The sequence below is a fragment of the Fragaria vesca genome, linkage group LG5 (assembly GCF_000184155.1).
Source record: "Fragaria vesca subsp. vesca linkage group LG5, FraVesHawaii_1.0, whole genome shotgun sequence".
Lineage (NCBI taxonomy): Eukaryota > Viridiplantae > Streptophyta > Magnoliopsida > Rosales > Rosaceae > Fragaria > Fragaria vesca.
This window is the reverse complement of record NC_020495.1, coordinates 203591-228168: the sequence shown is the minus strand read 5'-3', so window position 1 is coordinate 228168 and position 24578 is coordinate 203591. Positions and strand designations below refer to the sequence as shown.

Genomic DNA, 24578 nt, shown 5'->3' with positions numbered 1-24578 from the left:
TCTACTCCGAAACTAAACAAGACTAAACAAGCAATGAATCAATTAATATACAGAAGTAATACCAAACCTGCAATCGATGACTCTAACAATAACCTTCCGACTCAGAAACTTCAATTCAGGCATTCCACACATACATGTTAGGTTTAAGTTTAGACAGATGACGATGGATGTTAAGTTTCAGGGGATCCGCCGTCCAATTACTCGGAGGAGACGGAGAGTACGTCTTCAAGTCGGCAAGGTAGCCAAGGCTCATGAATTCCAATTCCAGATTTTAAGAGAAAAAAAAATAATAATAATAATAATTCATGCGACCTGGACGGACACGTGCTAGGGCTAGGCGGTCAGGTTGGCGCGGGGTCCACCATTTAAAAAGGCAAATGGTGGGTTGGGTCTGAAACAAGTTGGGCCTATTTTTAACTAAGCAGGCTAGGGCTAGGAAGACACGTGCTAGGGCTAGGCGGTCAGATTGGCGCGGGCCTTAACGGGCTCTGGGGTCCACCATTTAAAACGCCAAGAAAAAAAGGAAAAGGAAAATAGCGAGACGAGCTATCAACAAGCAAACATGGCCGTCTCTCTGAGACTCCCATCTCTGAGCTCGCTCTTCTCCCCCTCCATCTCCCGCCGTTACCCCTCGGTTCTCCGCCGTCGTCACCACCTCCGAACTCCTTCTTTCACCGCCAGATTCTCAGCTCAGAGCACGGTGCCGGCGACTGAAAAAGTCCAGGAAGGCGGCGTCACTCCTCGCTCACAGGACTTCAACGCTTGGTACCTCGACGTCATTGCGAATGCGGAGCTTGCAGATTACGGTCCCGTTCGCGGAACCATGGTGATTCGTCCCTACGGCTATGCTATCTGGGAAGCCATTCAGGTACTCACTAGTGACTCGATTTCAAGTTCAATTCTAGGGTTTTGATTGTAATTTTACTCTTCTTGTAGGATTATCTGAATGTCAAGTTCAAAGAGACCGGTCACAGTAACATGTATTTCCCACAGGTAATTACTAATCAGTTAAAAATGTGAAAGTTTATGATTGCCGATGTGTGATTCTTGAAATGGCGAAATGTGCAGCTTATACCCTACTCGTTTATAGAGAAAGAGGCTAGTCACGTTGAAGGTTTTAGTCCTGAATTAGCTCTTGTGACTATTGGAGGAGGGAAGGAGCTTGAAGAAAAGCTTGTGGTACGTAATGTGTTTTCGGTTGTTGAGTCTTTTGTGTTCCAGTGTTGAAGGTGTTATTCACTATGACCTAAGATATTGCACTTCTTGAGGGCTCTGGCAGGTTCGACCCACAAGTGAAACCATAGTGAATCACATGTTCACTCAGTGGATTCATAGTTACCGTGATCTTCCGCTTATGGTGAACCAGGTATGATGCTTTGTTGCATTGTTTGCCGTGCGTCAACTTTATGTGGAGGAGTTTCGCTTTAAGCTTTGTTCTCTATCGTGTCTAATTTGATTCAGTGGGCAAATGTCACAAGATGGGAGATGCGGACGAAACCTTTTGTGAGGACGCTTGAGTTTCTCTGGCAGGAAGGCCATACTGCTCACGCCACTCCAGAGGAGGCAGAGAAAGAGGTTTATTTGATTTAACTACTTTCCTTTAATCAGTGGTTAAATGAGTGTCGTTCTTGTCTAATGCATTCAGTGTGCTACTAAACTGCAGGCTATACAGATGATTGACGTATATACAAAATTTGCTTATGAGGAAGCTGCAATACCTGTCATTGCAGGTCGAAAATCAAAAGTGGAAACATTTGCTGGTGCTGTTAGGACCTACACAATAGAGGCTATGATGGGTGATCGGAAGGCACTGCAGGCTGGAACCAGCCACAATCTTGGGCAGAACTTCTCTCGTGCCTTTGGAACACTGGTACTTTGATATACTATTGCAGGCTTCTTAATGTGTATAAGCCATCAAAAAAAAAAAGTGTATAAGCCATCAGCTAGACTGACCAAGATATGTGCTTTGTACAGTTTACTGATGAAAGTGGACAGAGGCAACATGTATGGCAGACTTCCTGGGCTGTGAGTACCCGTTTTGTTGGTGGCATTATAATGACCCATGGAGACGACACTGGTTTAATGCTTCCCCCAAAGATTGCTCCAATACAGGTAAAGACTAAATTTGGAGATTTTAAATCATTATATTCCAAGGCATGTCCCTAATGTATAACAGAAGCATACCAATAAAATGGACTACCCCTTATGTCTGGCATAAATTCCCTTTCCCTATTGTGTAGGATGCATTTCTAGATTTTGCATGGTTATACTCCCATTATTTAGCTAAGAAATATTTTAAACAGAAAGTATGCCTTGTTGTAGTTGGGTTAATAATTCTCCTACTTCACTTGATCATTTATTAGTTTTCCTTGGTCTCATAATAAAGGGTGCCATGTTATGCTTTAAGTTCAATATGATTGTGCTTGTATGATTTGCTGTATGAGCCTAATTGTAAGTTCAATATGATTGTGCTTGTATTATTTGCTGCATGAGCCTAATTGTAAGTGCACACATTCCTTCTCTGTTCTCTATTAAAAGAATACATTGGTTTCTTAGGTGGTGATCGTTCCCATTTGGAAGAAGGAAGATGATAAAGCAGCAGTTCTCAATGCTGCATCATCTGTAAAGGATGCACTGCACACTGCGGGGATTAAAGTTAAACTTGATGACACTGATCAAAGAACACCAGGATGGAAATTCAATTTCTGGGAGATGAAGGTTTGTCTTCTTCATTGGCATGCTAAATAGAAATTGGTATCTTTGGCATGCTACTCTTGGAGATTCAATTTACACTTTGCTACGAAAAGATTCTCTTGTTTTCAATCACCTCAATAGCTGATTGATTTGTAGGGAGTCCCTTTAAGGATTGAAATCGGTCCTCGTGACGTATCAAGCCAGAGTGTGGTTGTATGTAGAAGAGATGTTCCTGGAAAGCAAGGGAAGGTTTTTGGAATATCCATGGAGCCTTTGATTTTGGAGGCTTATATCAAGGACAAGTTGGATGAGATCCAGTCATCTCTTTTGGGACAAGCAAAATCATTTCGTGATAGGTGCAATTTCTGGCTCTAATTTGATACTCTAATACTCTGTATTGTCTTAACCCTCAAGATTGATTATCATCCATTGGATTTCATCGATTGTTACTAGTAAAAAGAATTAATAGTGCTCAATGAATTTCCTGAAGATAAAAATTAGACATATTTGCTGTTTCAAACTAGGTTATGGTTATAGTCCAATATGTATGCAATGAATTTACTACCAGTGATTCTAGAAAGCGAGGGTTTATGCCTTGTCTATTCACTATGATGAGATGTCCATTCTTTCACTTGTCACACTTCATAAGAAAAGTTGTGGGGGCATTAACAATAAGAATGTTTTTATTGCAGCAATATTGTGGATGTGAGCTCATATGATGAACTCAAAGTTGCGATCTCCCAGGGAAAATGGGCAAGAGGTCCTTGGTCAGCTAGGTTTGGGTCTAAACTTCATCATTTGATGATGTCTTTGTTGATTCGATAGTATGAATTGCATAATGTATACTAATGTAATTGCTCGTCTGATGCTAACATCAAGCTCTAAATATATCCTTATTGGTACAGTGACAAAGATGAGTTGAAGGTGAAAGAAGAAACAGGGGCAACCATAAGGTGTTTTCCTTTTGACCAGCCGCATGGGATTAAAACATGTTTGATGACTGGCAATCCTGCTGAGGAAGTTGCCATTTTCGCGAAGTCATACTGAGTTTCCGGGTTTCACTCGAACGCCCTAGTGGTGTTAACTGCACAGTGACTACTTGCGGTCTGTTTTGTCAAACTTTGTTCTTATAGACTCATAGCGGATCACAGCAAACGATGTAACATAACAATTGCCTTTAAATGTCAAAAGTGGTTCTTGTGCTAATTTCCCGGATTCTTGTCATCCTTGGATGATGATATTTTTGGTCTGAGACTTGGATGATTATGAAGGAAAGTCAAGAAACTATTTCTCCTCAGAATATGTCCAAAATACTTTCAGAGATTGATGATAAAAAATTGCTGCCTGCTGTTTCAACTTTCAAATGTACATGTTTCATATATATGGCTTCCTGACGCCTCAAGGATGTACATGTGCTTTTGTTCAATCTGCAGTATCTTTTCTCCTGCATACATATACCTGGATGTGGTATGTGATCAATTCAATGTGGGTAAAACTAATTACCATGCTTAGCATTGGAATCATTTTACATCACAAAGACCAGTTTCTTGATCACAGATTCCATCCCGATTAAGTAGTTTCTGAGGTGGTGCACTTAACAAAGGGGATGAGGGAGAGCCATAAGCATTTCGTCTACTGTTCCCACAACCTAGGCTTGTTCTTGTGCTCACCCCTGTAGTTGGGTTAGTGCCACTTGCATACTTGCATAGAGCCTATATGATTAAGAGTAAACCGAAGAGTTTAGTGGAAATAAAGAAAGGCTAGGATCTGATTTTGAAGGAAACATATTTCTGCAACAAACACAAGCAATAAACAGCACCTGCTTCTGGGAGAGGTCCAAGACAGCATCACTGAAATCAGCACCTTCAATTAAGGCACCACCAAGATCACTTCGAGTGAGAACCGATCTAACAAGCACAGCATCCTTGAGATTAGCTTCATTAAGGACCTGTGATCATTTTAATCATTGAGTAATGGAATGAAACAAGCCAGTGTCTCAACAAACTCCTTTAGTGTAAATGTAACTATGCCTAAAGCAATGCCAGAAACAAATAGTTGAGGAGTTTGTGCTATGCTATTCAAGTTATACCATACGATCCATCAATGTGTCGCTCAAATCAGCACCTGTAAAATGTTATAAAAAAATTAACAATCTAAGAGTTTTATGAAAATTAGTAAGTATAAAGTTATAAAAGATTGTATATATTGGTACAATAAGCAACATGAATCCTAATCAAAGATATTGATCATGGATAATGGATAAGAAAAGATTCAGTATATAGGTTAAATAAACTTTGAAGTTTGATCGATGTAACAAAGTAATACCAAATAAGTGCAAGTAAAGTAGAATTATGAAGACCAATGAAAATGTATTGGCTAATCCTCTGACTCAAATTTAGAATAGAAACAAATCCAGTTTTCCTTTGGTAAAAGCATAGTAACTCCCCTAACATTACACTGCTGACTGATCTATATCTTTAAAAACAAAATGTAGTGCAAACAAACTATTTTTGACATGGGCGGTGTTATATCGGAAATGAGAAATATATCTGAATTTTAGGCAATTTAAGGGACTAATATATGAGTAAATGATGTCCTTTTTTCTTCTGTAAGATGAGTAATAGCATGATAAGTTACTGCTAGTTCTTCTTACTAGTCCTTTCTATGTTTCTCATTTTCTCTAATGAGTCTAACTTCGCTAAGGAAATGAAGTTTCCCGAATGCAGCCAGTATTCCAGATTGGAGCCATTTTGATCCTTGAATAGCTTTGAAATGAAATGGAAGCAGGCCATAATTTAAGTTTGAACAGAGTTCCAATGGCAAGTGGCAAACAAGTTCATATGAGAAGTCGAGAATGCTCCCAACTAATACATCACAGATTTTAGAACTGAACGTCGGGCAACATTTACTCCTACAATCAGTTCTTAAGGAAGGTTTTTTCTCTACTTCTACTACCTTTCACTTGTTTCATATTTCGGTTTCCATTTACATTTACATAGTAAATTGTTCAATGACAACAACCTTACCAGCAAAATTAGCCTTATATGCTACAGCTTTCTCAAGGTATGCACCATTGAATGTTGAACCACTGAAATCAGATTCCCTCATATCAGCAGATGTGAAATTGGCCCTCCTGTATCAGTCGATTAGTTTGATTATAAATGCCGGAGTACACAATATATTGAAACAAGTTCCAGAAGTAGTAAAGCTCAGTAAGACTGAAGTCAAACAAACAGCAAAAGAAACAGAAGTACTGAATACAAATAGCAGCCATAGGTACCAATTAAAATGCACATACTGATATCAGTCAAGTTTCTCCTCATCTGTTTGCTATTAACATTGGTCTAAATTCAGAACTCAAATGCGAAAATTACCTGAAATTTTCATTCACGTGCACTGCTTTCCTGTACATCAAGATTGGAATAGAATTTTAAACCTTTTGCATACAACACAGAAAATCTTACAATACAAATCTTGGAAAAGAGAAAGAAAAGGAAAACAAAGAAGTGACCTGAGGTCTGCAGAACCAAATTGGGCAGCTGATCCTATCCCAAATTCACCAGGTGTTTCAGCTTCGAACTTATTAAGGTCTGCAATGGCGGGCATGCCAGAGCTGAAACTAATAACCGCAGCAGTTGCCAATGCGACTGAAACAATGTTTTTCCAACACTTGGACCCTTGACTAATGGTGAGGCATTGCTTGTGGGAACCATCTTCCTTTTCAAGGAAACTCAATAAGCTACTATATACAACTATAACAGTAACAACTTAAATTCTATTACTTGTACTTGAATTGGTTACAGAACCATACAAGTAATTACCTTTAACATTGTGTCTGTTAGGGTCTATATGGCATACCATGGAAAAGGGTCTGGAGGGGGCTTGCAGACGAATTGGAGGAGTCTTTGAATTCGAAGAACATGAGGTTAAGGAGTGAATAGCGAGTGAGGAAATAAAAGTGAGTGCCATTACAATTTTCAGAGCGGTGTTGATCTTGTTGCCAAGGATGCAAGAAGAACACAGAAACTAGAATTTGAGATAAAAATGGATTGGGAAGGTTCTATGTGCACCTTTGATGAAGCATCGACTTCTGGCTGAGAGGAGTACACACGAGACGTGTTTGTTCTAAGGTTTGTGGTTTGCCACTTGTTGCCAAGTCAAATATCAACATCTATGAGACTAGATAAACTGCTTTTTTGTATGGATAATTGGATATAGTTCACATTTTTTTTCCAATCATCTTACAAAAATATAGTTGGGCCTTTAACCTCTAAAGCGGCCTCCGTGGCCCGTTAACCCGATTTGAAGCATCTTGCTTGGTGATGGATTTTTAAATCTTGCTGGGTACCTTTTCATCTTTTGTGTCATGAGTTCATGACTCATGACTCTTGAGTCTTGAGCCTTGGCCAATACTTTCATGTTCTTTCTTTTCCAGAGTCGAAATGATAATACTCATGATAGGGGGTTACTGAACCTACTGGGGTCTATAAGACCAAATTTATCATTAACATAGACATTAACATTCTATGTTAATGATAAATGAAGTGTGTAAACCAGTGTGGTGGTTTTTAAGGTGAGCTCAAGGTCTTAATTTTGGACCTTGATGGCATCATGCATGTTGAAAATATTGGCTAGCTCAAGCGTCTACACTTCGCTAGCTCTGCAACTTTTCTTGCCATGATAATCAATGACACAAACATAACTGTGAGAAATGTTTGATATTGACATGCATGTGTTGCATTAGGCCACTAGGTTTACGTACTTTTAAAACAGTTCGTACCCAATGTATATTAGACTCAATTAGTTCAGAGCCTCGATCATCTTTAGAGATCGACTTAGAAAAAGCAACAGGTTATTGGACATCCGGTTCGAACCAACAAGAAAATGAGAAAATCTAGTTAGATCGATGATCGAAACAAGACCTAGCTGGTTGGATCTTTTGTTGAAATCAGAGCGAGGCTATGTAGCTAGGGTCCAAAGTTAGTCGACCGAGTCAATGCGCAAGTAGCAGCAGCTAGCTCCTTATTTGTCATCTTCTCAGTTGAATCAATCACCTCAGAGTGATCGATTAAAAGGCCAGGAAAGGGCAAGGGCAGGCCTTTGGTTCCTCTCTAACCCCATCCCTTTTGTAGGACATTTGCCATTATATGCTTGTCCTTTGTGTGGGTTCAGAAAGAACAAGAAATTCCTCATGCCCATGCAACAACATGGCCTCAACGATTGCCTGTGGGGTTTAGCTGTTGGGATCGATATCTAAAGGGCTGATGATCGAGCTATTCATCGATCACCAGCACTCAACAGCTAAAGGCTAATATTAAAGAAGCTAAAGGTGTGTGTATGTGTGTGTACCAGCTAGGGCCTTCACCACCGCCCGCGCTTTTAAACTAATTGCTGTATGTTGCGCTCATTCACTGCAAATATCTAGAGAGGAGCTAGCCAAAGCCGAAGAGGGCCACAGTTGGATCGAGATGCCAACATACATATATCAGACAACGGAGCAACTCTGAATTTCAACTTTATCGGTTCTTACCCAACCCCATCATACGTACATGTACCAAAAATGCCCCCATTCCAAAATATATCGATCTCCTTCTTCCATCAGAGCGAGAGAGGTCGAGAGAGAGAGACTGTGTAAGAAAGATTCAAAGATCCACATATCCCCACAAACAGCAACAAATAGCTCCTAGCAGGCTTTTTACAGTGATAACTTTTTCCTCATTCGTACGTTCATACACTGCTCGATATTACTGTGCATGTATATATGTGATTATGCATAAGCATCAGATAAGTCCATGCATCTGGCATCATGCAAATGTTGCAAGTTGAATTAGATCAGTTTGAACTCAAGATCATCAGAAACATACTAGCTAGATTGATCATGCCGATCATCGATGAGTGGTATCAAAATCATTTTGCTGATGATAAACAAAACAGTTTTTCTTGCCATGCATCACTTCAAACATATCTAGGCAAAATTTCCAAGTTAAACAGTACTTCAATCAGTTCTACCTACTTCAAACCCAAATTAATCAGTAACAGATACATGGACAGTGATAATTAAAAGAAACCACTGTTCTTATAAGTTCCTCATCGTGTATAAAGGGACCTTTAATTTGTGGATGCATGCTAATTCCATGCGCGATGTAGCTTTTTTGTTTCAGTGTCCTTTTGATGAGTTTGCTTTTCTTTGGCCGTCAAATAAATACTTTGAACTTCATCTTTAGGAAAATCGAGGACTAGGAGCACTCATTCAAGTGTCTGTCTCAGATTCTCAGGCTCATTTCCCTTTCAACCTGTTCGTTAATGTCATGTACAGTTTGAAAAACTGTGAAGTAAGTTTGAATTAGTCATTTGTGAAACTTTACAACCTTTTCCCCCATTACCACACATTTAATGTTCTAGCTTCTTGCATACGAGTTATGTACACATGCAGGACCCCCCCCCCCCCCCCCAACTTCTCATTTGTGAGTGAGAGTGAATGCATCCGATCATATGAATCATCATGGATGAATAATAACAACAACACTATGAATTTTCTGGGGAAGAGGAAATCCAATTAGGCCATTTATGGTAAGATGGCGATCGTTCTGGAAATTTGATCCGCATGATCGATCTTTGAACCCTAATTAATCGATCAAGGAAACAATGGTAAATATCTACGGGAACTGGGCGACTATCTTTTTTCAAAGATAGTTACAGGGTAGCTGTATATAGCTAGCTAGGTGGCTTTGCAAACTATGTAACAAAAACCCTAGAGTTATGTAAAGGATCAGAGAAAGATTCTAACCAAAATAGCTAAAAGAGAAGCCAGAAAAGAAAAGCAGAAATAAATATAGGAAAGGACAAAGGTGGTAAGGAGGTGCCTGGCAATATAGCTACTGAGATATATGTTTCTTACTGAGTACTGACTACTTAAATACGTATCTGTCTGCGCTGTGCGTTAGACGAGGGAGATCGAGTGGTCAAATCACTGAACGTCTACAGAATTCCAGTACTATAGCTAGCTAGCTAGCTTTTATATATAATAGACATTAGAAATTAATCATTTTACAGAATTAGAAAATTTTGGCATTATGTATTACGAGTCGTGTATGCATGATTGTGTTATGATGGGGTTGGTGGGGTTGATCATCACGGGGTGAGGATAGGGAAGCAGGAAGATATAGATGGATCGAGGAGAGCGCCCTGTCGAGGCGGAGAAGGGGGCGGAGGGCCAAACAAAGAGGGGGTGGAGAAGGGCTTATTGTCCGGGAGGTATAGAAGGGAGTCATGGAGTTATTTTGGGAGTGGGTTCGGAAATTGAGGCCGAGCTCGAAAGAGAAAATTTGAAAACCAACTGCACCGCAAGAGTGAAGACAACACCCTCTTTAAGTTCTGAAAACAACAGATGATGAGTGTTGTGTATGTGTGTTTGTGTGAAAGCAATATCACCGCCATGCACACGTCTCTTTCGAGCTCCTCTCCCCCACATCTACCGCCTCTCTCTCTCTCTCTCTCTGAGCTAGCTAAGCAGCTTAGCTATGGCATCGGGAGTGCCAACCACATATCTGTGTTGATTATGGGATAATTAACACCATGCATGCGCATGTTTATCTTTGGTGATCATGGACATGGATGATGAATCATGGACGTTATATACATGCATGGCCGGTCATAGACATCGGATGATCGACCGGTGGTGATATTTAGTGCTGTTTCTTGATACATTTTTCAACTCTAGTCAAATCCCAATACGTACATATACTTGACAAAGTTAATTTATTCATTTACGTACACTGGCTAGTTAGTAAATTTAAACAAAAATTACAACACTGACAATGAATCTGTTCAAAGACTTGTAAAATGTTGTACGTTGTCTAATTACCATTACGAAAACTAAGATTACACGAAACAGTAATCAACATTAGCACTCAGACAACAAATTTTTGTCACATTTGTAATTTCTTGTAAATATATGAGTAGGGGTTAGTATTATAGTAATGTTTAACAATTTAACATCCTAACTCTTTATATTGTTGAGATATATATCCCACATCAGGAAAAATGAGACATTGTCTGTGATTTATAAGGGTTTGGGCCGGCCAATTCATTCATTGCCAATTGGTTTTAGATGTGAACCCCAGACTACTTTATCATAGTATCAGAGCGGGTTACCCACGTCCACGTGTGAAGCCTAAAGGCCACACGAACTCCACGTCACCCCAAATGTTGTCCACGTGTTAGGCTTGAAGATTCGTCACACGTGCGGGGGCGTGTTGAGATATATATCCCACATCAGAAAAAATGGGACATTGCCTGTGGTTTATAAGGGTTTGGACCACTCCATCTATTGCCAATTGGTTTTAGATGTGAACCCCAGACTATTTTATCATATATTTAGTCTCAGTCAAGTGTATAAACAACATAAATACAACTAGCTAAAGCCTAGAGGTCGGTTTGATGTATATATGGTTAGAAACTAGACAAGAATGAACTTAAATCACGAGTTCATAACGTATTGGAATACAGATCGAAGGTGATCGATATCCCTTTAGACAATCACTACTAGCTAGCTAACTCCAGAATTTTTTGGAGTTCGAAGTGACAATAATAATTGGGTGAACAGTATGAATCAACAGGATAATCACAGTAAAAAAAAAAATCACACAGCACCAATAAATAGAGGGGAGAGAATGGAAGGGTCTCTGGTTCCCAGCACAGCTCTCTTATATCTAGTAGACCAAATAGATATCCCTTGATCCCCATCTGTCTCTCTCTCTCTCTCTCTCTCTCACTACCTCTCTCTCTATCTCTCTCTTTGTTTCACACCTTTCTTTCACAACTCATAATCAAAGAAAGAAAGAATTGTAGAAAAGCAGATCCAAGGTGGTGGTTAAGCTGTCATCCGTCAATCAATCAATCAAACCCCAAAGAGAGACCAATCATCAATCACCAATCAAATTTATAAAAGAAAAGATAGGAAAAGGAATCATCATGTCATCCTCTAATTCTGCTTCTTCGACCTTGTCCCTCGACCACCTTGCTCCTTCCGAGCAGCTCTGCTATGTCCATTGCAACATTTGCGACACTGTCCTTGCGGTAAACCCCACCTCCATATTCAACCTCCATCCTTGGTTTCTTCTGTTAATCTCTTCCATATATTATGCTGTTTAGGCTTAGTTTTGGGGGCTGTTTTGCTCTTTCAATTGATTTTATATGTGTTCTGCTTATGTTTCTGGTTTGATGTATGCAGGTGAGTGTTCCTTGCACAAGTTTGTTCAAGACTGTGACGGTACGATGTGGCCACTGCACCAACCTGCTTCCGGTGAACATGCGCGGGTTGCTTCTGCCTTCCCCAAATCAGTTTCATCATCTCGGTCACTCCTTCTTCTCCCAGCCAAATTCCCATAACCTTCTGGTATACCTATATACACTTGATCGAATAACCTTTTGAAAAACTTGATTCTATATATTGGTAAATTCACCGTAAATATTGTGCTTCAGGATCAGGAGATTCCGTTAATGAATCCAACCCCAAACTTTCTGATGAACAATCAAACTAGCAGCCTGAATGACTTTGCTGTAAGACCAAGAGGAGGAGTAGCTGATGAGCTCCCAAGGCCTCCAGTTATTAACAGACGTGAGCAACTTTCTTCCTTAATTACACGCATCCTTTCACTTTTGATCTTATTATCTGTGTTAATTACCTAGCCCTAGAGCTTATAAGTTCAGACGGGTAGCTGTTAGTAGACCCTATATTATATTATATAGCTTTCTACGAAGTATTTTGGTCTAGAACCCAGGATAGTTCATTTCTGGTTTCATTTTGGTACTCATTGAAGAAAAGTTTAATAAGTTTGGGCATCTTTAATTCTTCCCTCTAATCCCTGAAGTTACCAAGGTCTTTCTATCTGGTAGACGAGGATAAAACCAAGTTCGCAGATTTATAATCAACCCCTTCTATGCTAGCTTCCGTTGCAGGCAAGATTTCAGTAGCTAGAATTTAACTTTGCTAGCTTTCCTCAAACATTTATTTGTTGTTAACAGACCAAAGAAATGAAATTCTTCACACTTTCACAGACTTCATCAGTCCTTTTCAACATTCAAGAAATTATGCATAGGAACAATCTAGTAATTAAGCTGAGACATAATGTGTCTAAAGCTTCTGTATATGTATACTTGACAAGACGGTTCCAATGTTTCATCTTTTCCATTTGCACGCTTAAAGTGTAATAGGACGGACACTCTTCTGAAATATGATGCTTTAAGCTTTTCTTTTATGGGTATATTCTTTTATAGTTTATGAACTTAGCCTCATTAATCATGTTTTAGGTCCTTTCTGGTATAAATCCCCTCTGAAATGTAGCAGGCCGGCAATAATTCCTTAGACCATTCTTCCCCGGCCGCAAATTGTATATAGTTACTTGATAACGTCGCAGATTGCTGGATCATAATTAAGTATACTTATAAGGTAGCTAGGTCATGAAGATGATTCTTAATGTCTGTGTCTTTGAATGCGTTGTTCAGCTCCGGAGAAGAGACAGAGAGTCCCCTCAGCCTACAACCGCTTCATCAAGTGAGTAATCATGATCATCGATCCTTTCGATTCTAGCTTCATATCTCTCTCTCTCTCTCTCTCTCTCTCTCTCTCTCTCTCTCTCTCATACACGTACACATTTTAGTTTTTGTAATGCAATATATTATTGGAAAATGATTAATAAAAATTATTTCCAGAAATAACGAAGCAATAACATGAATGGTCCATCATATCTCTGATGATATATATATCTGTATATTGATGTGTATATATGATCGATCCTGCAGGGACGAGATCCAACGCATCAAGTCTGTGAATCCTGATATATCCCATAGAGAAGCCTTCAGCGCAGCTGCTAAGAATGTAATATATTTATTTATTTTTCATAAATTAAAAATATTAATTACCTGCAGCTGGCTCGACTACTTTTGTTTCTTTCCCTTCGTCTTTACCAAATTAGCTAATAGCTTCCCAGCTAGGGTTTCTGAAGGTTTGTGATTCCAATAGGACTATTGCTCCTCTTTGACATGTGTGGGGTCCCTTGATATGTGAACCTCTTCTCTTGACAGAGTTTTTGTTTCTTTTGACAGTGGGCCCACTTTCCACACATTCACTTTGGTCTCATGCCTGACCAGAACACTTCTACTGTGAAGAAGACAAATGTGCGCCAGCAGGTAAGTAATTACCTTCAACCTTTCAAGTTCATTAATTCCCCAGGATCTACCATTAACCCTGGATCGATCTCTCTTTTTCTTCTCTTAATTCGGTGCATGTTAGAATCAAAGTACCCAGATATATATGAGATAATACAACCCTTGATCATATATCTTCTAATTGATTTGTTTGATGGATGATCGATTTGCAGGAATCTGCAGAGGACGTTCTGATGAAAGATCACAATGGGTTTTTCGCTGCGGCTAATAACAATGTGCGGGTCTCTCCTTACTGATCGGGTAAGCTAGCTAGCGAATTCAATGTTGCTAGCTAGCTGCACCCTGCTTCAGCTTCAGCCTTTCATCGTCTGTTTGATATATGTAGTAGTACTAGCTACGTAGTGGGAGAAAGATCTCAGATGTTTAATTATGTTTCTTGTTAATTATGCTTAAGAACTGGCTACGTAAAAGCTCTAATTATTTAATTTCTTCGCAATCTAGATGATTAATGCAACTGGCGGGTACGTCTTTAAAATTGATGCTGATAACTGTTAATTTAGCCAATTCAGGTGTGGTTAATATTGAGGAAAAAAACCCTTGTATTTTGACGGTATTATCCTATTGTATGATCAATCATCAGTCTAATCAACAGGTAATTAGACGTGTTTGCGTTCTTCCTTCACATGATCATGCATGTCACACATACATAGTATTAGTCGGATCAATCATAGTTAGTCTCGTCTAAATTTACTGAGAATGAAATATATATATATATGTTGGGGATTCACGACTCGTCTCCATCGTTGCCACTCTCCTCTATTAGTCACTCATCAAATTCGAAGTTAGGCAATGCACGCTGGCTCTTCAAATGCCCTTACCATGCCATGCCACTTGAACTTATCTTCCCACATATATCTCCATTACCATGCCACTTGAACTAATTAACCACTGGAGCTAGCTTTAGCAGATATTCCATGTGTAAACTTAGCAAAACAATTAGGGTTTCCTAATATCGCATTCGATCTTCAAATAAATCCAGCAAATAGTATATCCATGGGAACAGTACGTACGTAATATGTGGGCCGTGTGGCTATGTTTGAAATGCTTAATTTCTCTTTGCATATATATGAAGAACCAGAAATTGCAGGGATTCTGCGTTAGCTTGTCTGCTAGGGTTCACAAGACATATAATTGACTATGTCTTTTCGAAGTGCATCGATCTGGATCCTTTGGCGTCTTCAATCAATACGTGCTGGGGAAGGCCAAACACTTAGTAAATGCTACTTGATCAAAGCTAAAAACTTGAACTCAAATTGCCTAGTGAGGACATGTATGTATGTCCCAGCAGATACAAATAAGCACCCTAAACTGACAGGTCCCTTCCCTCCCAAAAGTACTGCTAATTTCAATCTCAATTTCAATTTACAGTTTACAACGGCTAGCTGCAAAGGGGTGTACGTGCAAACAAGTACGTACAAGACAATTTGACGTCGGCCTTCACATTAAGAAAGACAGAGGCCGGCGAACAAAAACAAAGGGGTATGCAAACCTAGCTACTAGTACGGCATTGATCACATCTATCACTTGCTGCCCCCGTAGTAATTCTCACTTGAATTATTTTTCTTCTTTCATCTTCTTGATCAATTTCTAGCTTGAGGTAAAGTTTATGGCGACCAATTCAACTCTTGGCAGACATAGTAGAGGCAGTAGAAATATAGATCCAAGTGCGCGCTTTAGTTTGGTCCACGATTGTAGTAGCGAGTCAACATAAGAAGGAAGCTTTATATATAACAGGTATAAGCGTGATCACTAGCAAAGTGAAGTAATCGAGTACTTGGTATATGCGCATAGGATACGATGCGACCATTACGAAAAGGTGAGATTTGATCGATATAATGTCCCTCCCAATTAGTAACATCAAATTAAAGAGGCTGAAAACACATGAAGACGTGGAAGAGAAAAACCCTACAAGTCTCTGTTCAAATGAAAAAGTTGGGGCTCTCGATCCATCTCAATCTGTTCCTCCATCTTACCTCAAAAAGCTCCATCTCCCCCGCAAAATGCAATCTTCGACACCAAACATACGTACACCCCATGCAGCAGCAGCACTCCCCGATCAGCTTTTAGCTTTCAAGAAAGCATACATGTATGTTTGCATTTAGCATATTAAAAGAAGCGTCCATAATTACCAAGTATATCTTTATTGTCTGTTGAGATATCAGTCCAAATACAGGATTACAGTCTTAATTTCGTGCTCTTTCTACTTTATTCATTGTCAATTGGTTTTAAATATGAACCCAAACTATTTTATCAGTGCCAAGATATAACACTGAAGACTGCTCAAAGAAATTAAGAAACTGTTAAAAGAATAGAAAAAGAATAGAAAAGAGAGAAATTCTTAGGTGCAACAGCCGCATCACCTGGCACATGTGCACCCAATCATCCTTTGACACGTGTTTTTTTTTTTTCCTACACCTGCCTTCTTCTTCTTCTTCCTCCTTTCTCCGGCGAAACAGATCCCCTCCGGCGAAGCTTTTTCACAACTCTTCTTCTTTCGTCCTCTTCTTCTTCCTTCCTTCCTCCCTCTTCTTCTTCCTTCCTCTCTCTGCGTGATTTGCACAGGTTGGTGGAGGTGCGGCTCGACGGCGGCAGGTTGTCAGGCTTATGGTAGAGGCGCCGGGGGGGGTGGTTAGGCGACGGATGGGCAGAGGGAGCTGAAGGGATCGGTTTCGCCGGAGAAGAGAGAGGAAGGAAGAAGAAGAGCTGCCATAAAAAAACAAAAACACGTGTCGCTGTGCGACTGGTAGGTCACACATGTCAATCACGTGGTGCGGCTGTCGCACGTAAGATTTTCTCTAGAAAAGAAAAGGAGCTGGAAAGAGTTTATGCTGTTGCCTCATATATCGGTTCCCATCCACATAATAGAAAGCAGCTGATGTATAGTGTTTGAAAGTTGATACAACTATAATATATGTCATACCTGTTATTATATGATTAATTGCATAGCAAAGTTCACTGTTACCACAATTAAACTCTTACCAACTCGACACCATTACGGATTATGACTACATATGTCATACCTCACTCCATTCTCCTGGTTCAAACCTCACTCCATTCTCCTGGTTCAAACCTCACTCCATTCTCCTAGTTCAAAACCAAGTTTTCTTGTTGGGCCTGAACACTCTTTGATATACAGAGGACTCCAAACTTCGTAGGCCCAAATCAAGTTTGGTATTGTGCAAGACAGGCACCAGGGTCTCATTTGTGGAAAATTGAGAAGAGGAGTCAAATAATCTCAACGCGGCAGATGAAGACTCAGACTTTTACATTCTGTTGTTCAAAGAGCGAGGAAAATTTGATTACAGCATTCCCTTTTCGATGGGTCGCTGCAGTTTCTCGTCGGACGACATTGTGATAAAGTCTCCTAATGACAAGAAACTGTACAGATTGATTACGCTTGAGAATGGCCTCACTGCTTTGCTCCTTCACGACCCTGATATTTACCCACAACCCGGGCACACGCTAAAGGGAGGTGCTTTTCAGACCAAGAAGGTTGGATTTCTTGTAGCCCACAATGTTGACTCAAGTGTCGGATGAATGCATTTTGTTTAATTTGATGTTTGATGGTGTTTGCAGGCAGCAGCAGCAATGTTTGTTGGAATGGGCAGCTTCTCTGATCCTCCTGAGGCACAGGGGCTTGCACACTTTCTAGGTTCGTGTCACAACTCAGCGTACACCCTTTTAACCAAGGATGACCGAATTACTTACGTATTGAATGTTTTGCAGAACACATGCTTTTCATGGGGAGTACCAAGTTCCCAGATGAAAACGAGGTATGCTTGCATCTGAATTCTCTTTTGAATTACTTGTTTTAGTTGGGAATGCACTTGTTCGTCTGCCTTGTTCATAAAGATGAGGTTACATACAATAATAAAATTCATGCCACTGTGAAGCAGCTTAAGTATCAAGAATTATTACTCTGACAGCATCTTAAGGTTGCTTTTTAACCCATATATGTGGGTTGGACTTGCTTGTGTCTTTGCTGCCAACCTGCTCAGTAATGTGTCAGGCTGCATTTCTTAAATTTTTAGGAGACTGAATGGTTTATCATGACAAAGAAACAAATAGCAGCTTGTTCAATTTTTGTGTCCCCTCACAAGATATAAGAGTAGTTTTCTTTGACCATGTGGAAATTCTTGTGTTGGCCTCAGTTCTTTACTGGTTGATTATTATTCTGTCAAATGCTTTTACAAGCTCGAACTCAAGTTATTTGGAAGACAACAGTGTACTCTACGCTATGCCATCATTTGTTTTGATTCTGCCCTTTGCTAGTATGACAGTTACTTGTCCAAGCACGGAGGGTCATCAAATGCATGCACGCGTGAAGAGAATACATCGTACCACTTTGAAGTGAAACCAGAGTTTCTTAAGGGTGCTTTGACAAGGTTAATACTAAGCTTTTCATCTGCTGATCGAATGTTGACAAATGAAGTCTTTAATATTGGAGATATACTTGGTCTGTGAACTGAGTTTTTAGTTTTCTGTGATGCTTCCTATTTTGACTTGATACTTGTCTTTGTCTCACTCAATGAATTATATTTATTTGGGCTCTTTGATTTATTAGATTTTCTCAGTTCTTTGTGTCACCTCTAATGAAAAGTGAAGCCATGGAGCGAGAGTTACAGTCTATAGATTCAGGTGCATGCCAGTCTTTCTAAAGTTATTCCTTCAAAAACTGTGCCAGATTTTGCTTACAGGACTGCAGCATAAAAATTCCTTGTCACTGAATTGTATTCAAAATGCAATGCAGAGTTCAACCGGGTTCTGCAAAACGATTTTTGCCGCCTTGAACAACTTCAAGGTCATACAGCCACACCTGGTCACCCATTTAATAATTTCAGTCGGGGTAAAACTTGAATCCATGGTGTTTCCTTTTTCCTTTTACTTTGTATTTGTTTAGCGATACTGTGTTTTTTATGCAACTAAATTTTTATTTTATATCTGGCATGAAAGGAAATAAGAGAAGCTTGGATGATGCAAGGGAAAAAGGGATAAACTTACGTCAACAAATAATGCAAATGTACACAGACTATTACCATGGCGGATTAATGAAGCTAGTTGTCATTGGTGGAGGTGAAAGTTTTAATTTCCTTTTTTTTTTTTTTTTTTTTGAATTCTGTTAAGTTTTACCAATATCTTTTGGAGGATAATTTACAGAGATGGTGTCCATGACAATAAGATTAGCAAGTTGTTGTATCGTGGACCAAAAGGGTGTGCTATTAGACATGCAAATTTCAATTTGTCTTTACAGCATAGTATGATATACTTATCTACTCGCGATTTCTGTTTTCCTCATGAATATTTGGTTATGTAAATTGGTAGAGGTTTATGTTGCTGTAAAAAATTACACATTGAGTTTTTGTCAGTAGAAGTGTTGTGTTGTGATTGTTCTGTGAGCAGTTTTTTTTTTGGTAAAACCTATTCGTGAAAATCAAAGTCATGAACAATAAAGATGAATTTTTGATGATATTGGAGATTGACTGTTACAGTGTGTTTCAGTGGCATTGTTGATAACTTGTCGCTGTAATACTATAAACATATTTCCCTTAACACATATCTTCTTCTTTTCAAAACTGCTGATAGATGTAATCTATATTTATTGAAATGGTTTTAGTGTTGCAGAATCTCTTGATATACTTGAGCAGTGGGTTTTGGAATTGTTTGGAGATGTCAAAAAAGGTCCCCAAGTTAACCTGGAGTTCAAAGCTGAAGGTCCTATTTGGAATGTTGGAAAACTTTACAGGCTAGAGGCCGTTAATGATGTTCATATACTCCACTTAGCATGGGCACTTCCAAGTCTTCATCAACATTATTTGAAATGCCCAGATTATTTTTTAAGCCATCTTCTTGAGCATGGTAAGATGATTCATTATTAAATTGTTTATGTTGATGATTTCCTCTGCAGAGAACAAACTGTTCATATTGCACACAAGAGAGCTTGAATGCTGCACTATTTGTCTAAATGTTATTTCCTTAGAGTGGTCTCCATTCATGCTTTTCCTATGTTTGGAATTATTATTTTTTTGCATGTCTTGTATATGGATTTTTACAATGCGTTTCCCTCTAATATTTTTTGGCTGGCTACACATTACTAAATCGAGTTTTAATTGAGTTTATTCTGATCACTGGGTTTTTTTCTTTCCCAGAGGGCAGGGGAAGTCTGTATTTTTATCTCAAAGCTAAAGGATGGGCAACATATCTCAATGCTTCGGTGAACCGCTATTCTGTGGCTGATGTCTTTTGCATGATCATATACCTTACTGACTCTGGATTGGAGCAGGTATTATCTCTATCTATCCATCTTTTGGCATGAGATTGACTTTGATTATCCCATTTCTTATTTGTGAGTTTCTCTTTCATCATGGAACAAAACCTAAGTTTAGATTATCTTCCCTAGAATACTTTGGAGAACGTAAGAATTACTAGAGGCATACCGTAATTCCACTTTATAATTCATTGCTTTTGGAAAGCTTCAGTTACTGCTGAACATATGTAGTGAAGCGAAATTAACTCTATGTATATCACTTCTCATATGTTATATGGTTACTTGCAGATTTTTGAGATAGTTGGCTCGGTGTATCAATACATTAAATTATTGCGTCAAGTATCACCTCAAGAATGGATATTCCGGGAACTCCAGGATATTGGGAACATGAGTTTTAGATTTATGCAGGATCAGCCCCAGGATGATTATGCTGTAAAACTTGGAGGTTTTTTTTTGTTATTGAAAGTCCATGTCTTTCTTACTTGTCTGCAAGTATCACAGATCATAAGATGTATCAAGTTATGTACATTTATTTCATACTAAATCTCATAATTTCTGTATTGCAGGAAATTTATTACGCTATTCAGCAGAACATGTTATTTATGGGGACTATGTGTACGAGACTTGGGATAAGGAATTGATAGAATATGTTCTTGGCTTCTTCAGACCAGAAAACATGAGGATTGATGTGATATCAAAGTCCTCATTCAAGTTGGAAAGTAAGTTCGCTATTATGCCAAAAAAAATAAAATTAAAAAGGTGCTTCTTGTCCCTCTTATTTTCATTGTTTTGTTTGGCTGCTAGCAATCGTATTTTATTTTAACTAGTTTTCAGAAGTGGCTCATGTTATATTCTTCGTGCTATCCTTATATTTTTCCTATTTCTAACTGACAAAATGAGAATGATTTCTATGCCTCATTTTATATGCTACACAGTACATACTTTCATATATTATTTGGATTTTGCAGGAGTAAATAAGTGTGCTCAAGCACTAACAATCCCTTCAACTGTTTCAGATTTCCAGTGCGAGCCTTGGTTTGGTTCACATTATACTGAAGAAGATATATCTCCATCTTTGATGAATTTGTGGAAGGATCCTCCAGAAGTTGATAATTCATTGCATCTCCCTCTAAAGAATATGTTCATTCCTGGTGATTTCTCCATCCGTTCAGATGTCTGTTGTCCTGATAGTGCAAATATATCTTCTCCAAGATGTATACTTGATGAACCATTGGTGAAGATCTGGTACAAGCTTGACAGTACTTTTAAACAACCACGGGTAAATGCATACTTCCGCATAAATCTGAAGGGTGGATATGATAATGTGAAGAGTTATGTTTTGACTGAACTGTATATTGAGCTTCTTGAGGATGAGCTGAATGAAATAGTATATCAGGTGAATATTTCATCCATCAGATTAAGGTCTTGTTTAAAAAAAACTTTTTCTTTCTTTCTAGGAACACCACTTGAATTTAAATCAATTTGAATATCTCTGTAGTGTGCATCCATTTCGGTTCATTATAAAAATTGGATGCTATTGTGGCTAATAGTAGAAGCTAGAAAACCACTGTATATAACTTCCAGAGAATTATCATGTTAATCTGGAACTATGAATGTGTTTGCTTTTCTAAATTTTTGAAGAACTGGGTCGTCTCTCTTCTATCTATCTCCATTCTTTACATTTTTAAATTTCTTAACACACTTCTTCATTTTGATCATTTTACTGTTTAGGATTTCAGTTGTAAGATATAACTTATAATTATAGTGGCTTTATACTTATATTGTGCCCCAAAATTTAATAATTTATTGGTCAATATTAGTCATTCTGTTCTCAGCAACTATGTTCTAGAACAAAAATGATTTAGGATCTATACAATGATGGATCCTTTATTCTCTGCGTGTAGGCCAATGTTGCCGGGCTGGGAACTCATGTAAATGGATCTAACGACTTTATGGAGTTGAAGGTTTACGGTTTCAACGATAAGCTTCCAGCTTTATTGTCAAAAATTCTGACAGTGACCAGAAACTTCTTGCCAACATATGATCGTTTCGAGGTATGCCGGAATACATTATGTCTGCAGTCCACTCTATGTCTGGTTCAAGTTTGATTATGTATACAAATGAGAATACCTTGTTAGGTTATGGCTGGGTTATGACTTATGACAAAGTAACACATAACAGGTTATCAGAGAAAGAATGGAGAGAATGTTAAAGAACACTAATATGGATCCTCAGAGTCACTCTTCATATTTGAGACGTCAAGTTTTGTACCATAAATATTATGATGTAGATGAAGAGTTGCAAGTTTTGAACAGTTTGTCTGTTTCTGATATGAAGTTGTTTATTCCCGAGCTTTGTTCCCAGGTATATACTATACACATATGACCAGTTTGTCTGATTCTGACTTATTGACTCCCATTTCTTCCACTTTCATGCCTAGTGAAAGAATTGGAGACTAGCTATCAAATGTGAATTTAATAATTGTTATATTATTTGGAGAATTTCTGTAAATAATTAGAATGATTTCAACTTCCTCTCTCCTCTATATGCACAGCTTTACATTGAAGGCTTTTGTCATGGAAATCTGGTAGAAGAAGAGGCACTTCACCTTTCCAATATATTTAAAACCAATTTTACTGTGGAACCACTTCCTATCGAATTGAGGCATAAGGATCATTGTATGTGCCTTCCTCCTTCTGCTAACCTCGTTAGAGAAGCCTGTGTGAAGAATAATTCTGAAACAAACTCTGTCATTGAGGTAATTAAAGTGGATATATTTTCTTGGTTTTCTATCCATAAAATCATAAATGTACCTCTTGTTGGTCTCCCATTTGTTTTGTTTTCACATTGCAGTTATATTTTCAAATTGAGATCGAGTCCACCAGATTGAGAGCATTGGCAAAACTTTTTATGAAAATTGTAGACGAACCACTTTACGATCAGCTAAGGTATTTGTTTGAGGCTGAAAGTATTGCTTGCATTCTGACTAGCTAAAGAATCTGTTCTGATAATATAATTTTATTTGGGGCCAGATGATTATTTTAGACTTATATTTTTAGAACTGCCATTGTGTTTCTTGAAATAGGACGAAGGAGCAGCTTGGTTATGTTGTTTGGTGTGGCCTGCGAGAAATATGTCGTGTATATGGCTTTGTTTTCTGTGTTGAGTCGTCTGAGCACAACCCAATCTACTTGCAAGGGAGAGTTGACAACTTTATAAATGGTGTGGATCTATTGTTGGTAAGCATTCAAGGCTCCTTATTGTCCGAAGAAAAAAAAAAAGCAATCTAGGTTCCTTCCGGATGCTGCTACGATAATACTAGTTTAAGGTTTTCCCCAATTCGTGAGTAAGATTATTAACTGTTCTGTACTATGTATACATTAACCATTTTACACCAATGTAATATCCACACAACTAGAGGTTCCATAATGAAACATATACAAGGGATCTCTAGTGTGTGGGTATGAATCTGATTTCATCATGTTTAGTTTTCTAAATTGTGCATTCTCAAACAATAATACAATATTTCATTATTATTGATTCTGCATTGTTGTTGCCATTTGCAGCACGGACTGGATGATGATTCCTTTGAGAATTATAAAGATGGACTAATAGCAAATCTATTGGAAAGAGATGAAACACTCGGACATGAAACGTCTAGGCTTTGGGAGGAAATTACCAATAAAAGGTACTCTGTATACATGATCTCTACTAGTCAGGTTGATCTAAGAATGTCATGCCTTGAGATCTGTAATGCTTGTGCTTCAACACTGTCTGATAAATGTTTGATCTACAGGTATACATATGACTGGCCAAAAAGGGTAGCTGAAGAGGTCAGAAGCCTTCAGAAGGAGGACATTATTAACTTCTACAAAACCTACTTGCAACCATCATCTCCCAAGTGTCGGAGACTTGCAATTCGTGTTTGGGGTTGCAACTCTGATTTGAAAGAAGCTGAAGCACCACCGGAGTCTATACAACTCATTCAGGACCTTGCAGCCTTTAAGATGTCATCTGAATTCTATCTTGGATAGTTGTGAAAATTTGAGGACTCATTGCAACGGTGCTTGGTTGAATGTTACCAAAAAAAAAAAAAACCAACCAAATGCTTGGACTCTGGTTATACCACCTTTTGGGTCTTGTAGTTGAAACCGGCACTTCGCTGCATTGAATGGCAATTTTGTTCATATATACAGGTCTCTGTATGTACCTTACTGGAGACAATAAATAACATTCAGCCTCCTTGTTATCTTTTTGCCTGTATCCTTCATTGAAAGATGCATTTTTTCGACCAAAATCTCCAGGACCACAAAACATAAAAACCTTGACAAAATATCAGACCCCGTGACAGCAAAGCCAAAAACTTCGTCTTCTGTCTCAGAAATTCATT

The 24578-nt window shown here is 38.6% G+C and overlaps 4 protein-coding genes across 4 annotated transcripts; 3 read left to right on the top strand and 1 right to left on the bottom strand.

Annotated features, from left to right (window-relative positions):
- The first annotated feature begins 541 nt into the window (after positions 1-541).
- On the top strand, positions 542-3991 carry LOC101291333 (proline--tRNA ligase-like). The gene is made up of 11 exons (XM_004298616.1): positions 542-868; positions 937-993; positions 1069-1179; positions 1280-1366; positions 1462-1575; positions 1664-1870; positions 1975-2112; positions 2557-2718; positions 2851-3050; positions 3387-3470; positions 3600-3991. The coding sequence occupies exons 1-11, from the start codon at positions 563-565 to the stop codon at positions 3739-3741; spliced, it is 1608 nt and encodes a 535-aa protein (XP_004298664.1). The 5' UTR covers positions 542-562; the 3' UTR covers positions 3742-3991.
- On the bottom strand, positions 3940-6583 carry LOC101291623 (thylakoid lumenal protein At1g12250, chloroplastic-like). Its single transcript, XM_004298617.1, has 7 exons — positions 6553-6583; positions 6206-6411; positions 6069-6098; positions 5721-5827; positions 4784-4818; positions 4514-4642; positions 3940-4406 (listed from the first exon to the last, which is right to left on the bottom strand). Exons 1-7 carry the CDS (start codon positions 6553-6555, stop codon positions 4215-4217), a joined length of 702 nt encoding a protein of 233 aa, XP_004298665.1. The 5' UTR covers positions 6556-6583; the 3' UTR covers positions 3940-4214.
- Positions 6584-11442: 4859 nt separating this feature from the next.
- On the top strand, positions 11443-14470 carry LOC101291047 (axial regulator YABBY 1-like). Its single transcript, XM_004298615.1, has 7 exons — positions 11443-11772; positions 11927-12091; positions 12178-12313; positions 13201-13249; positions 13498-13573; positions 13801-13884; positions 14076-14470. Exons 1-7 carry the CDS (start codon positions 11668-11670, stop codon positions 14157-14159), a joined length of 699 nt encoding a protein of 232 aa, XP_004298663.1. The 5' UTR covers positions 11443-11667; the 3' UTR covers positions 14160-14470.
- A 2771-nt stretch (positions 14471-17241) lies between these two features.
- LOC101308581 (insulin-degrading enzyme-like) lies at positions 17242-24457 on the top strand. Its single transcript, XM_004300663.1, has 19 exons — positions 17242-17415; positions 17500-17575; positions 17650-17696; positions 18196-18308; positions 18488-18561; positions 18674-18769; positions 18877-18996; positions 19546-19779; positions 20070-20203; positions 20477-20633; positions 20755-20907; positions 21205-21584; positions 22093-22242; positions 22370-22552; positions 22743-22946; positions 23042-23136; positions 23274-23427; positions 23755-23876; positions 23985-24457. The coding sequence occupies exons 1-19, from the start codon at positions 17242-17244 to the stop codon at positions 24220-24222; spliced, it is 2904 nt and encodes a 967-aa protein (XP_004300711.1). The 3' UTR covers positions 24223-24457.
- The last annotated feature ends 121 nt before the right edge of the window (positions 24458-24578 follow it).

Coding starts and splice junctions, on each gene's coding strand:
- LOC101291333 (XM_004298616.1), top strand. CDS start 563: ATGGCCGTCTCTCTGAGACTCCCATCTCTGAGCTCGCTCTTCTCCCCC. Junction 1,576..1,663: donor CAGAGGAGGCAGAGAAAGAG/GTTTATTTGATT, acceptor ACTAAACTGCAG/GCTATACAGATGATTGACGT. Junction 2,113..2,556: donor CAAAGATTGCTCCAATACAG/GTAAAGACTAAA, acceptor TTGGTTTCTTAG/GTGGTGATCGTTCCCATTTG.
- LOC101291623 (XM_004298617.1), bottom strand. Junction 6,099..6,205: donor TTTGGTTCTGCAGACCTCAG/GTCACTTCTTTG, acceptor CTTGATGTACAG/GAAAGCAGTGCACGTGAATG. Junction 4,643..4,783: donor ACACATTGATGGATCGTATG/GTATAACTTGAA, acceptor AAATGATCACAG/GTCCTTAATGAAGCTAATCT.
- LOC101291047 (XM_004298615.1), top strand. CDS start 11,668: ATGTCATCCTCTAATTCTGCTTCTTCGACCTTGTCCCTCGACCACCTT. Junction 13,250..13,497: donor GCCTACAACCGCTTCATCAA/GTGAGTAATCAT, acceptor TCGATCCTGCAG/GGACGAGATCCAACGCATCA. Junction 13,574..13,800: donor TCAGCGCAGCTGCTAAGAAT/GTAATATATTTA, acceptor TTCTTTTGACAG/TGGGCCCACTTTCCACACAT.
- LOC101308581 (XM_004300663.1), top strand. CDS start 17,242: ATGGGTCGCTGCAGTTTCTCGTCGGACGACATTGTGATAAAGTCTCCT. Junction 22,553..22,742: donor TTCCCGAGCTTTGTTCCCAG/GTATATACTATA, acceptor CTATATGCACAG/CTTTACATTGAAGGCTTTTG. Junction 23,137..23,273: donor CCACTTTACGATCAGCTAAG/GTATTTGTTTGA, acceptor TTCTTGAAATAG/GACGAAGGAGCAGCTTGGTT.